The 13,863-nt window shown below is 36.2% G+C and overlaps 1 protein-coding gene across 2 annotated transcripts; it reads left to right on the top strand.

Annotated features, from left to right (window-relative positions):
- Positions 1-840: 840 nt before the first annotated feature.
- Positions 841-11,730, top strand: zgc:101744 (uncharacterized protein LOC541409 homolog). 2 transcript variants are annotated; one of them, XM_038273970.1, is made up of 6 exons: positions 841-959; positions 1,053-1,186; positions 5,495-5,588; positions 6,020-6,158; positions 9,574-9,742; positions 11,029-11,730. In XM_038273970.1, the coding sequence occupies exons 2-6, from the start codon at positions 1,072-1,074 to the stop codon at positions 11,064-11,066; spliced, it is 555 nt and encodes a 184-aa protein (XP_038129898.1). In that variant the 5' UTR covers positions 841-959; positions 1,053-1,071; the 3' UTR covers positions 11,067-11,730. The 2 variants fall into 2 exon arrangements, with proteins under 2 accessions (XP_038129898.1, XP_038129907.1); XM_038273979.1 differs by lacking the exon at positions 11,029-11,730 and adding an exon at positions 10,420-10,924 and having other exon boundaries at positions 928-959.
- Positions 11,731-13,863: the final 2,133 nt, after the last annotated feature.

The raw sequence follows: 13,863 nt of genomic DNA, 5'->3' as shown, positions 1-13,863 counted from the left end.
CCACATGGAGTTTGGAGGTATATAGTGGGTGACTGCAGAAAGTTGGCGACCTGTTCACACTATGTGGTTCAGCATCCTCTGGGCTCACTCCATCAGTTTATGGCCTATCACTTTATAGCTGAGTAATCATTCTGAAACACTTAATGTTTCTTATTAAACAGCTGACAAGTAACTGTGGGATATTTAGAAGCGAGGAAACTCCAAGACTGGATTTGTTGCACTACTGGCATCAGATCACTGTTCCACACTGGAATTCCCTGAGCTCCTGAGAGCGACCCGTTATTATGTGTTGATCTGTCTCAAAAAAATCAAAATAAAATATAGATTTAATGCAACCGAATGTGAAACCATATGTTAGGCTTTAAATAAGAGTTTACTCATACAGAGCTACATAAATCTCATATTAGGCACCCCCTCTTTTGTGACCTTAATTGAATAAATTTTGAAAATACAAGAAATCCACATTAGTTTTTGTTTCAAAAATCAAAACAGTCTATTTTTTCTTTAGGCTTAAGTTTTGGTGTGTTTCAAAATATGAACCACAGATTATCAAGAGAACTGAAGCATTGACAGAATTTTTCTTATACCAACACCAGCAGAACACACTATCTCCATTGTGTTAAAATCTCTTAAAGTGCTTCAGCTGTTCAAAAACCGGTTTAAACTAGACAAGCAAATAAGCAATAGAAATCTTTTTTTTATTGCAAAAAATGCTTTGTTTTTCTACTTTAATTTAGATTGTTGTGCTCTTATAAGCAGCCCTGATATAATTAATTACATATGTGTATGGAGGCTGAACGCCTTCAGGCCCAACAGGAAGAAGAACCCAGGAGGTTAGAGCTGCGCCCTGATTGGTCAGCGCACTGATTCAAGCTCCGCCCCCTCCCCTTGCCCGTTGCTCTGAGCGAGCGAACAGTTGGCGTTTTTCTGCCGCTTTGCCATCAAGTTGACAAGCAGAGGTTAGTAATAAATAAGAAAATACATTCACTTTAACTTGTATAAAATATCCACGCTTGTATCATGTTAGCTGTTTCACTTTGTGTTGCACACAGGCTCAGGAAAAAGGACAAAATGAGTCATCTGAAAGAACGCTTTGTGACTCTGCTCCATGAGAAAAACTTTGTCACCGACCAGTTGGCGGTGCTGGAAGAAAAAACGGGAGTGAAGAGAGAATATATGACACTGGGTATGTTAACACTTCATGTCGGCTCCCTTTTAGAGACTTTGTAAGGCGTTTAAATACAGGTAAATGAATTAGTTTGGCTTAAAAGCTGCGCCGTCTATTGTAGGTCAGCGTTATCTAATTCTACTGATAATTGCCCCATATCTGCAAAAGCAGGCTGCCAAAGTTGACTGCCTTTCTTTGTTTATTACCCCTCTTTCATGCCTAAGTTCAACCAGCTCAATTTATTTCTATTTCTAAAGCATTTCTATGTGAACGTTGCTGTTAAAATCCCAAATGCACCCGCAGCTGGCCAGAGAGTATTTTTATCCGCCCTAAAATACCAACTGCAGGGCAGAAATGGAAAGGGATATCCTGGGATGACATTCAGCTTCAAACTCCTCCACCCATTAGCTTTTTGAGAGCTTTGTTTTGACAAAGCTCAGCAGAATCAATATGCATAGCAGAAGTCAATATATGGCAGCCAGACACCACAGTCTAGTTCTTTGTTTGCAGCTGAATGAAACTTCCCAGGCAGAGTGCCCTACATTCAGACCCACCATTTTTATTCAAATATCATCAAATGAGATGTGTTCACAATAGTGCAATAGTTTGCATTCAAAAAGCCAAGTTTATGTGCCAGCTGATCCTGAGTTTTGCAGGTTTCATGTGCAGCCAGTTGTAGTATTTTATACATGGATCAAAAGCCTGTTTGCAAAGGACTTTGTGTGTTCTAGCTGTGTAAACTTGGGCTGTGCTGCATAATACCAAGTATATCATATTCACTAATGTTTCCTAAATATTTCTCTTCTTGCTGTTGTCTTTAATTTAACATTTTTGAAAGCTTTGTATATAATGGTGTGCTCACCCAATGCCATGCGTGTGTGTCTGTGACCACAGAGAAGCAGGAAATCAAATGAGGGGAACCGCATGCCAACCGAGGCACTATGCTGAGAGTGGAGCTTTTCTTCTTGCATAAAAGAAACAAGTTAGATAATCTGGAACAACACTTGGGTGCCATTTTTAAATTGATTTAAAACTTTCAGATCCAGTTTTATACGGTCCCAAAATAAAAACTAAATTTAGTTGCCAGGAATTTCGATTGTTTATTTTAAAAGCCCTCTGCTCATAAAGTTATGATACACATTTAGCTAGCTTTTTTTATTTATGAAATGACTATTGTTTGATAATTTGACTCCAATAACATGCTTTCTTGTGGTTTCAGCCAGTTGCATGCAGACAAATTGTGAAATGAATTCCTCCGTCTTAATAATTGTAGGAGTGGTTTGACTGATTTCTCCATACTTGTTGGTTAACACCTTCGTTTTAAATGATGTCATTTACATGGTTTGCTTGCTAAGATAAATGGGGCAAGGGTTAATTGACTAAAAGTTGGGTAAAAAAGACCCAGCAGCAACAGTGAGTGTGTTTAATTGTAGCTGTTAACAAACTTTTAGCCCTAAATTAGACTACATTGATTATATTAATATCTCAGATTTGTAATGTTGATAGAAGGATGGATAGATTGAGTAATCTTAGGGGTACTCTTGTTATCAGTTTTAATTCTGAAATCTAAGAAAACAGCTTGAATGTACCGGTAGTCAAAATAGAAACTAAAGCCTGTCTTCTTTCTACAGATGATTGATAATGATGTAAATACTATTAAACTGAGACACTTCAAGTGGTTGAACACAAAAGAAAATGGACCTGGATTAAGGCTGATAATGCCATCCCACCCATTAGCGAACTAAGTGCATTTTTTTATAATTACCCGTTTATATTGCTCGGTCCTCTTCTGTTAGTTTTGTCTCTAAAAGCTTCTATATCACTCATTGCTTTTACTAGAAAGCTGAATCAAACTACAAGCTTTAAAAGATCATTTATGGATAGCCATCAGTTCTAATGGCTATTAATATTTAAACATCACACTTTGGACAAACTTTTGTGATTTAATCTCTGAAGATATTGGAGATCAATATAGTGAGAGGATTGTTTTGTGATCATAAAATGAACTTTTTTTTTTAAGGTGACGAGTGACAGTTTTATGGTGACTAGTAAATAACCTTTGGGGAGCGGCTTTATTGCTGTTCAGTCTTTACTAACTTCATGGTCATAATTTTCCTGTGATGGAAAAAGTATCAGCAGTGTAGCTATAAATTCAAAGATGTTAAGTAAATACTCAGCATTGTAATCAAATGGCTCTTGGCTGTTCAATAACTCGTGTTCAGCAGAACGTAGAGATAAACAGCAGCTGAGTGGCATCATATCGCCTCCTTAGTTTACCAGTTAATCTGTGAGCTGCACTCTGGTAGCATTGTGGACTTGTAACATGAAAACTGATTATGACTAGTGTCAAAGTACTTAGAATTTATCTTAATGTGGCATCCTAATAAAGCCAATCAGAAGAACCAGGTTAGAAGGTGGAGTAACCTTAATGTCATGTTATCAGCTTTCAGCTTTGCAGTTAAATGTGCTGAAAGACTCAGTCTTGTTCTTTCCTTTGCCTGCAGCAAAAATGTTGTTTTTGCTACTTGCTTTCAACTGTCACTGTTTTGGGCTGTTTTGTTTTTGTTTTGCTTTTTTGCTGAGCTGCAAGTTTGTAGGGATTACCTTTGTTACACCTTGGATGTGAGGTCTGAATCTAAATACTAGGGCTGCAACTAACTATTTTACAAATCGGTTAATCCGACGATTATTTTTTCAAATAATGATCAGTACGGTAATAGCCAAAGGTTCTTTAAAGAAGATTTTTAAGACATTAAACCGGGTGAAACCCACTTCAGGAGTTTTGGATAGAGAATATTGATGGATGAAAGTTTTATTTTTCCTGAAATGCAAAAAAAAAAAAAAAAAAAATATATATATATATATATATATATATGTGTGTATATGTATTTTTTTTTACAATTTTTAACTAATTACTACTCTAAGTGAGTCAGTTAAAGGCATGTTTTAGAGACTCTATATACTCCATTTGACAATTAATCGATTACTAAATTAGTTGACCATTATTTCAGTAATCGAATAATCATGTTTAATCTGATCAATTATTTCAACCCTACTTAATATATACTTTGAAAGCAAACCAATGGTGGATTTGTGGTCAACACTTGATCTCAAAAGCTTTGTTTTGTTGACAAATTTGGACCCAATTCCATAATAGGGTGCTGAATTAAAATGATCCTTTAACAGTTCCCCGCTAAAAAGTTCAAAAATAGTTTATTTTGAAAGCAGAGGTAGCATCAATGCAAGAAGGCTACTGCTGTAATATTATTCGTTTTAAAACAGTTTGCATTTTTAACAGTGTGTGATCCCTTAAGCCTGAGGTCTGCATACATTAATTCTCTCCCGATTCTCCATCTTCCCTCCATATTCTAAAAATATGAAGTTGGTTAGGGATGAGACCTTTTGTAAACCCTGCAAGGAAAAGTGGGTATAGATGATGGAGGGAGATAATGGTTGCTTTGAATAGATGCTGAATGAATAAAGTAAGTTTAAAATCGTACTGAAACGCTTCACATCTGCTTTTTCTCATTAGCATTGTCTGAAGACCCTCCAGCTGTTTATGTGTTTCCAGTCAACAAGTCTGTCTGATCTCTGCAGGCTGCAGTGTTTCTGTATGTGAGCTCTAGTCCCGACTTGGAGTCCAATCTGTTTCATCTTTCTTCTTTATTGCTGCATTTGTATAGATATCAATTTATGAACTGCAAGACACAAATGAGATGTAAAGAGTAGCAAATGGCATCCTTAATGCCTAGAATGGTGTTTCCTCTTGTTTGAATGTAACCCATATAAATTACCCGATTACATCAGTTATATCTTACATAAATTTGTGGTTTTCGCAAATATTTTTGGTCGTTTTGTAGCCAAAATTCTAGAAGCAAACTACTTGGGAGTATCACAACAAAACATTGTTTTGATTCATGTTAATTATAAACATACTATTGACCAGTCTGAAGAGCTGCGCTGGCAGTTATGACAAAAAGAGGTAATTGGTTTCATTTCCTGCCTTTTATCATGACACTTTTAATTTTGGTTTTAACTTTTAAGGGTAAATTTTGATAGTGTCCCACAGTGGAATTGTATTTACTGATTAATTGTTTCATTTCAGTCACAGGTGTAGGCTTAGATGTCAGTGATTTTTGAAATGTGCTGAAAGTTGATAACTGGTATTTGGCTTTATGTCAGCACAGCTTCTAGTCCCAGTTCTCTGCTATCCTTCCATCCTATGATTTGGCACAATAACATGCTTTAACCCAGCATTTATGTTGTAACTGGATATCCTCTCCTCCACCTTCCTGCCCCGCCCTCTGCTCTCATCTTTCTTTGTAGGTATTCTCGCCTTCATCACTCTCTACCTTCTGTTTGGATATGGAGCCTCACTGCTCTGCAACCTGATCGGATTCATCTACCCAGCGTATTTTTCGTACGTATAACATCATCTTTAAATTGGTGTGAAAACGCTTCACTCCAAGTTTTGAAATCTTCCTCCCTTTATAAATAATTCCATTAACCTTTGTTTTAATCATAGAAACATATAAATAGATAATACTTTTTATTTCTTATCCCAACAGAAATTGTAAATATGATGGCATTCCTGGGCTGATTAGCACATATAAATAACTTGCCCACTTGTACACATTTCTTTTTAGGCAGTATGAATGGGTTTGAAAACATAGCTGTTAAATTATAAAGGAAGTAGGATGTTACCTACAGTTTAAAAATGCAAATAATTATGCAAATGTCTCTGCATTAATGTGACGATATTATCAGGTAATCCTAAAGGCTTCATCATCATTAGTTGGACTTTTTTTTTATTACACATTTATATCGACATACATTGTCCTATTCCTTCAGCATCAAGGCCATTGAGAGCAACGTCAAGGATGATGACACCCAGTGGCTGACCTACTGGGTCGTTTATGGACTGTTCAGCATTGTTGAGGCCTTTTCTGACATCTTCCTCTCCTGGTTCCCCTTTTACTATTGTGGAAAAGTAAGTTAATGCATTGATTTCTCCCATAAAATGCATACATGTGTTTGTCAGCTGTGCTCTCAGGTCACAGGGTTTCTACAGGGTGTAAAAGGTTGTAAATTTAATTAACTCAACTTTAGGCCATTGAAAGACAGTAAAAGGTGACAAACAGAATTTGACTTGGTCGTAAATTTTTCTGTCAACTCAACTTCAAAATATTTTGGCTTTTCCAATGATGCTCTCTGTTTGAAGTTCATTTAGCTAAAAAATCTGTACAAAAGTTCTTGCTATACATACAGCAGGACCTGAACTGATGTTGATAAATTATTTTTGTTCTTCTGGCTGACCGGCTGTGTGCAGGGACTGGGAAGTTAATTGTATTTGCAATATAATTGAAATTAACCAAAACACAGTTTTCAAATTGCAGTCACCCTATTTTAATCACTCTATATTTACCAAGAGTAATATATTAACTTTCTCCCTCTATCCCTTTATTTGGAAGTAAAACGCTTGATGTGGGTTTTTCGCCACATGGAGAGGTAAAGCGAGATGCAGCTGAAACACAGATTCAATGCATTTAAGTAGCAATAAGAACCTTTCACATAAACTGAAAGCCTTGGTTGAAACATCTACAAGTTGGGTTCAGTGCAAAGGAAAAGGGAAATTAAATCCCAATCCAAAGTTTGTTTAAAAAAAAAATCACAATTTTGATTCTTGATGAAATCCTTAAGCTCTATTGTACTGTGTTTGAACTGCCTAATATGTTGAAACTAATCATTTTACATCCCGCCATAGAAAAATTTACAGTTTCCCAACTTTAGATCACTGTAAAACTTGAAAAGTAAATTTAACTCCAATGGTTTGCGGAAACCAAACCATTGCCTAAAACCAGTTATATACTACAGTTATTTTTAATTATTACATATACAATTCAGATTTATTGATGGAGCGAAATGTACTCTGAAAAAAAAACACACTACCTCACTACATTAGTAAGTAGAGTTTTCAACAAATGATGAGTTTTTATTACTTTGTTTAACTAAATACTTTTAACAGAATGTTTGACCCAACATTTAAAGATTGGCTTCAACAGGTCATTGAGAATGATTGAGGCTTTTTGCAAATTATAAAGTAAAACTAAATGTTACCATGAACAGTGTTGGCACATCGTATCATGCATCCACCATTGGCATGGAGGAGCTGTTCTAAAACATGTTCAAACTCTGACATGGCCAAAGGTTTTGCATGTGGGAGGAGATCTTAGACAAGACCTTTGTTGAGCCTTGTTGAGGTAGTAAAAGGTAGTAAAGTCAACACTAGGATTGCTGTATTAAAGCAGTACTTAAGAACTCTTAAGTTTTGGTTGATTTTGGCTCCCCCAAGTGGACAAAATCAGTATTGTTTTGCCTGAAGGAAGGCAGCACTTCCCATAGCGTGGTAAAATTCTCATCTTCCAGTCGCCTGCAGTTTCACTGAACAACATTTCTGTTTCCAGTGGCTATTTGAAAGATAAATATCGATGTGATAATGAATCCAACTGTGGTGATACAATGTCAGATGACGATGTTAAAAATAAGAAACGTTTAACTTTGGTTTTGTACCTTATTACTGCACCACTGTCGCCACGCCCAACCCCACCTCAGCAGACTCATCAGTGACTGTTTGCTCATGAGTTCAGAGCCTTGAAAAAGTCACAGTAAACACACATATAGATCCAGCAGGAAGGTACTGCATTGCCTGATTATCAACCCTACACAATTTCCACTAGTTCTAATTAATTGGACTTAAAATCACAAGAATTTTGAAAATATTTTATAAGGTTGAAAGTTTACTTGTTGTGGGTTAACCATGGATTATCAAAAACATACTGTAATAAATCGTAGACATTAAGGATTTGTGTTACAAAAACTTCCTATTTCTGTGATGAAAAAAACAAAAGAATGCTATATTATGTAACTGATTATGAAGCAAGTCATTTAATATAAAAAAAACATGAAAAGCAAACCCTTAAACAGAGTAGTTGGAAATAAGTTTCCTCAGCATCGGGTCATGCGGAGGGTGGTTTGTCAATTCCAGAGTTATTTCTGTTCTGATTTAACGGTAAAAAATGTTTGGTTGTTAGCCCTTAAGCTCATTCAAAGGATTATTCTGCATATTTTTAGCACTGGATTTTTCGGATTTATAATCCCCATCTTTTTATGGAGACTGGAAATCCTAGAGTTAGATTTAATGTTTAGTAACAGATGAAGTTAAATTTTCTGCTAATGAGAATGGATGCTCATAGAGCCCTTAATGCTGAACACTCTGGTCTAAATGATCTAAAACCTACATTTGCATTATATGTGGAGGTGGATGAATAACAGCATTAACTGGATCCTTGTTAAAAAAAAAAAGGCCAATCAAGGTGCCGAGCAGTAATTATAGGCTTACACATTTGTTTTTTAGGTCAAGAGCCACCATCATGTCAGGTACATAGTGCATCTCCTAATAAAACATGTTGCTTTGTTGTTTTGATCGATTTAAGATCAGACTGTTTACAACTGAATGTTTTCAAGATGGAGATAAATGTCAGTAATTTGTGTTTCCTTTATGTATTCATTAAGATAATCCCACTTGAATTGTCTCTGAAGTGTGTTTTTAAGCTTAATTGATTTGTATCTATTTTTAATATAAACTTTTAAATTCATTGTATGTGCATTTAAGCTAACAGAGTTAATGTTTGGGACCATTTGTATCAGAGAGACCTGCTTCAGTACTTTCCGTATTGTCATTTTACACTAAACTACACTCTTTCTGAAGATTTTATGTAGTTTTCTGCTGGGTTGGGTGGAAAACTGTTCTAAATACAGTTAGCAAAAGCTGCCCTCTTGTGGAGAATCTGTATTAAAACACCTTTAGAATAAGTTTGTGTACTAAACTTATTTATTCTGTAAAGGATGCAAATGCATACAGTTGTTTGAGCTCTTCACATCTGCTTCAGTTGAATCACATTATGTGAATTGTGGGATTCTCAGACAATTAAGCCTGAAAATTATTGTTGGTCTTGTTTGCATTAGTAGCCCAATGTGATGGTTGGATAATAGGAAATAGTTTTCAAAGGTAAATTGGATAAAATATCTCCCACATAAAACTTTGTGAAATGTAAAGGAACATGATTTTTATGTATATAGACATATACAGGCATCCTGCATTTATCTGTATGTATTAACTAATGTTGCATTTGGAAAAATGTCCTGTACTTTATGTCTTGCTATAGCAGGCCTTATTTGGAATGTTGGAGGTACAACTAGTGGATCCTTATTTCTGAATATGTCAGATTATTGTTTCCAACAGACGGTTAAAGTCTTTCTTCAGCTTAATGTAGCACAGAAGCTAAAGTGGCAGCCCAAAAAGTCCAGCTAAGGTTAATCTGAAATCTGTTCCGCTTTCTCCCCAGTGCATTTTCCTGATTTGGTGTATGGCTCCAGTGACGTGGAACGGCTCTGACATGTTGTACAAGCGGTTGATCCGGCCATTTTTTCTGAAACACCAGGCCACCATGGACACGGTTGTCAGTGATCTGACTTCCAAGGCCAAGAACATTACAGAGACTGTGACAAAAGAGGGTGAGTCATTAACTTACTGTCCTATTCACAGTACAGCTTTTCAATATAGGGTTAGGGTTAGGAAAAACAGAAATATTTTAAGTGACTTTCTTATAAAGATTTATTTCACAGTAAATATAAAGTATTTTTTATTTGTTAAGAGGACTTTGTCAATTAAAAAGAACAAAAAACATGTTCACTTTCTCAGAAAATTAGAATATTAAGACCAATGATTTTTTTTACAGCTATCCAGCAGACATTCATTGACACCCTTTTCAGTCCGCAAAGGTCATTGCTGATGAAGCTGCCTGTTCAGTGCCATCTCTAAAGATGTTGATAAAAAGCTGAGTGGAAGGAAAAAGTGTGGTAGAAAAATGCAAAGCAGCAACAATAACCCCAGTTTAAGAAAAAGAGGCCCATAACATACAATGTTGGGAGTTGAAAATGTCTGATCTTTGGAATCTTATTGGCCATTTAATTTGGAACCAAGGTACAGTGTCTGCAGGAAGAGTTGAGAGGCTCTTGATATCTATCTTGATATCCTGTGTGAGCTTTCCAGGTAGTGATGATTCAAGGAGCCTCTGATGTTGGTCTGCTCTGTTTTATCGAAGCCAACAGCAGCAGCAGCAGCTAACTTGTGGGAAAATGCACTTCGCACTGCTGACAAGTTTTATGATGCTGATTTTATTTTCCTGCAGACCTTTGCACCTGGTCAAACACCCAAAAGGACCCATACCTGGTTTAATGATAACGGTATCACTGTTCTTGGTTGGCCAGCAAACTTGCCTGACCAAAACCCCAAAGCTAATCTGGAGTGTCATGGAGAGGAAGATGAGACACCAAGGCCAACAATGGGAACGAGGTCAAGGCCACTATTGAACCCAGCTGGGCGTAACACCTCAGCAGAGCTACTGGCTCATCACCGCAATGCAACTCTGCATTGAAGCAGCAGCAGTTGGTTCCAGATAGACGCTTAACAAACGTGGCATATTATGTATGGTGCATGCTCAAGCATTTTAGTAGGCTGACATGTGTTATGTTTTTTAAACTTTTTCTTACTGGTCTTGTCTAATATACTATTTTTCTGAGAAACTGAATGCTTTTTTTTATGGACCAAATATATAAGCCTTAGCTTACAAAATGTGTCAAATTATCTCCACTATATATATACTATATATATGTTACACTATTTAAATTTACTAAATAAACCCTCTTTTGAATAAAATGTTAAGGTGTTATTTTTATGCAAGTACATAAATCTCTGCCCTGGTATCTGTTGCATTTCCTATTTATCCTTTCTTTTCCAGCTGTTAACCAAGTTCTCAACTCTGACAAGAATAAGTGAAAAGCATAGACGCGGCTCTCCTAATTGTATGCGTGAATGATTGTGTGCACCTCCTTTTGATCCTCCTTGAAGACGGATAGCCGGTCGACCTGCACTTCATGGAGACTGTGGCTTCTGTCTCTTCTAAAAACAAATAAAAGATTTGAGCATCGGTACGTTGAAGACAGTCAATGAAACTGTGACCTTTTTTGTGAACTTTCTCTGTTATGAAGACTGCTTGGAATAAGTTTAAGAATAAATCAGTTGTTTGCTTGCATGTGGCTGCACTATCAGTTTTGTGGGACAGGATTAATATGTTGCACTATATTCAGACTTAAGATAAAAAAAACAAACAAACATCCATCTGAACCCATATGTTGACATTACTGATTAATTGGCAAGTAAATGCAGTGGTAAATCTAAGACATCTCAGGAACATTTTAAGTTTACTGGTCTTTAGCGCGAAAGCTTTTTGCCCTATAATGTATTTATAATTGCCTTCTGTTGCGTTGATAATCTTGTCCTCTGTCTCCTTTCTCTCTTACTGTTAGACTTGATTTAATGTTAGATATTGGGAACATTCCCATTCTTTGACATCAACTGGAAAAGCTCTTTTTAAACTGTCTTAATTTATTTCCCTTCATTGATTAAAAGAAAAACAAAACTGGAACACCGATGAAACAAACCCTTGTATAGATGTGGTTTCATTTTGCTTCATCTTCTCTCATGTCTAAACTACACACTTTAATTTGGACCTTATAAAATCCAATTTTACAAAATTCATGCTCTGCTGCTTTTCTTCACTTGTTTCTAATAATCGCAGTGAATGCTGGGGGTTTTCAGCAGTTTTTTTTTTTTTCCCCATGTGAAGCTCTAGAGAAAGTCAGTATCCAGATTCCCTTGATCTTTTAATCTGTCACCTATAAGCAGATTATATCATTCTGTCTGCCTAACTGCCCATGCATTAATTTCTGCTTTGTGCTGCATTCATGCTTGAGGGATGTCTAAAGTAGCGCCAATTGTGATTGTGCGCTGGATATAATATGCTGAGAAATGGTGGATGGAGCCGGCGTGCTGGTCTGTCTGCACCAGAGGGATAGAAGGGCATCCATCTGGAAACGGTTTCTGTGAAGATATGTGCTGGGATTTTTGTGTATGCTGTGTGCCTCCGACAGTAAAGACTGAAATATCTGAACACAGAGGATAATGGAAAGATAAAGCTTTAAATTCAATTAAACGCTCATACATGGATCTATCCATTAATCACTGCAAATATTACCCGCCTCAGAGATGCACTTATATTCTAATCTATCTAGCAGTTTCAACAGCATGTGTAAAAATAGACTTAATCTCTCTGCAGTTGTCCTAGAGATGGGGAACCCCACCACCCCTGAGATTGATGTCCATTGGATTACTTAGGTTTACAACCTAATGCCTGTGGTTCAGTCATGACGCATCAGTCATTTGTTATAGAAAAAATAAAATAGCTGATCACATAAGTGACCCAATCACATTTATCAGCTGGAATTTTCTTTTATCTGTAAAACATCAGAAAAATTAAATGACACCATCTACATTTTTTTTAGATCAAGTTCATGTTATGTAACAGTGCATGCATTATTTAGAACTAGGCTAGGGTGCAATATGTGAGCCAGATATACACCAATTTTTCCAGATATTACAAAAAACAGATTTCCTTTCGGCTTTAACTGCGTTTTTAACTCATCTGCCTAGCTCTTATGTCTACCAGAAATTACATATTTTCCGGTCTTTTTTTTTTTTTTTAAAGGGCAAATTTTGCTAGTGGACCAAAACAAAATGACAGTAAAACATGAACTTAAGTACATTTATAATAAACAAACATTGCCTAGTGATTTTGAGGAAAACAATGAAAAGACTGCAATCAGAACCTGAGGGATGCATCATATTCGATCATCTGCAAAATGCAAAATTTCCTGTATGGGGGAAACTAGGTGGTTAATGAGAATAAAAATGGAGCTAAACAAAGAGTAATTCTGGGAGAACAGCTGTTGGATTTTGTCATTCCATCTTTTTGATCCATCCCTCCATGACTTAATCTGCTTTAAATCCATCAATTATAGTCCATCCTTTCTTCCTTTTGTTTTTGCAAGTTCCATATTTAAATCTGGTTTACTATTAGAATATCCTCCTTCCAGAATAATTATTGCGACAGTTATTTATACTGAAAATTGAAGAGTAATGAGAACCCTGGAATTTTCATGTAAAAATTTGGTTGGACGAATCCACCACAATAATGAAGCCTTTAATTATACTTTTGATTTTACATGTTTTATTTATTGGTCAGAACCCCCCGCTGATAAATCTTAATACATGTATTAATAACTGATATTTGTATACAGAGGAAAATGTCTGTATTGTTAGAACTGATTTAAAAAAAATAAGGTTAATCTGCTTTTGGGAAGCTTATTTTGTTAAAACCTTGCCTCATTGTCTTGACAAATATCAAAGTAAAACCAATAACATTTCTTCCTTCTATTGCTTATGAAAGGCTACTAGGGATAAAATCCTAAAATTAATCTAAATTTGCTGAAGATCCTTAGATTATTAAACGCTCTTCTGCAGTTCCCCCTATCCGCCAAGAGAGGGAGCCAAACTATTTGGTGTGGATGCAGAGCTGGTGAGTCATTCAGGCAGGGTTTTGCATGCACACGGCAAACCTCTAAACAAAATCTGGGATAAAAAAAATAATAATAATTTATGTACGCACGAGGAGACCATTAAATACGTTTGAGCACGACTTTAAATGGCAAGAGGGAGATTCTGGAACCATTACGGC

The sequence above is a fragment of the Cyprinodon tularosa genome, unplaced genomic scaffold, assembly GCF_016077235.1.
Source record: "Cyprinodon tularosa strain WSP-4 unplaced genomic scaffold, ASM1607723v1 ctg120, whole genome shotgun sequence".
NCBI lineage: Eukaryota > Metazoa > Chordata > Actinopteri > Cyprinodontiformes > Cyprinodontidae > Cyprinodon > Cyprinodon tularosa.
The sequence above is the reverse complement of the archived record's forward strand: the minus strand, read 5'-3'. Positions and strand labels throughout refer to the sequence as shown.

What these genes read in the sequence shown, in the direction of transcription:
- zgc:101744 (XM_038273979.1), top strand. Translation starts at nt 1,072, where the DNA reads ATGAGTCATCTGAAAGAACGCTTTGTGACTCTGCTCCATGAGAAAAAC. An exon ending in GAGAGAATATATGACACTGG is followed by an intron (nt 1,187 to 5,494) that starts GTATGTTAACAC and finishes CTTTCTTTGTAG; the next exon opens with GTATTCTCGCCTTCATCACT. An exon ending in CCTTTTACTATTGTGGAAAA is followed by an intron (nt 6,159 to 9,573) that starts GTAAGTTAATGC and finishes CTTTCTCCCCAG; the next exon opens with TGCATTTTCCTGATTTGGTG.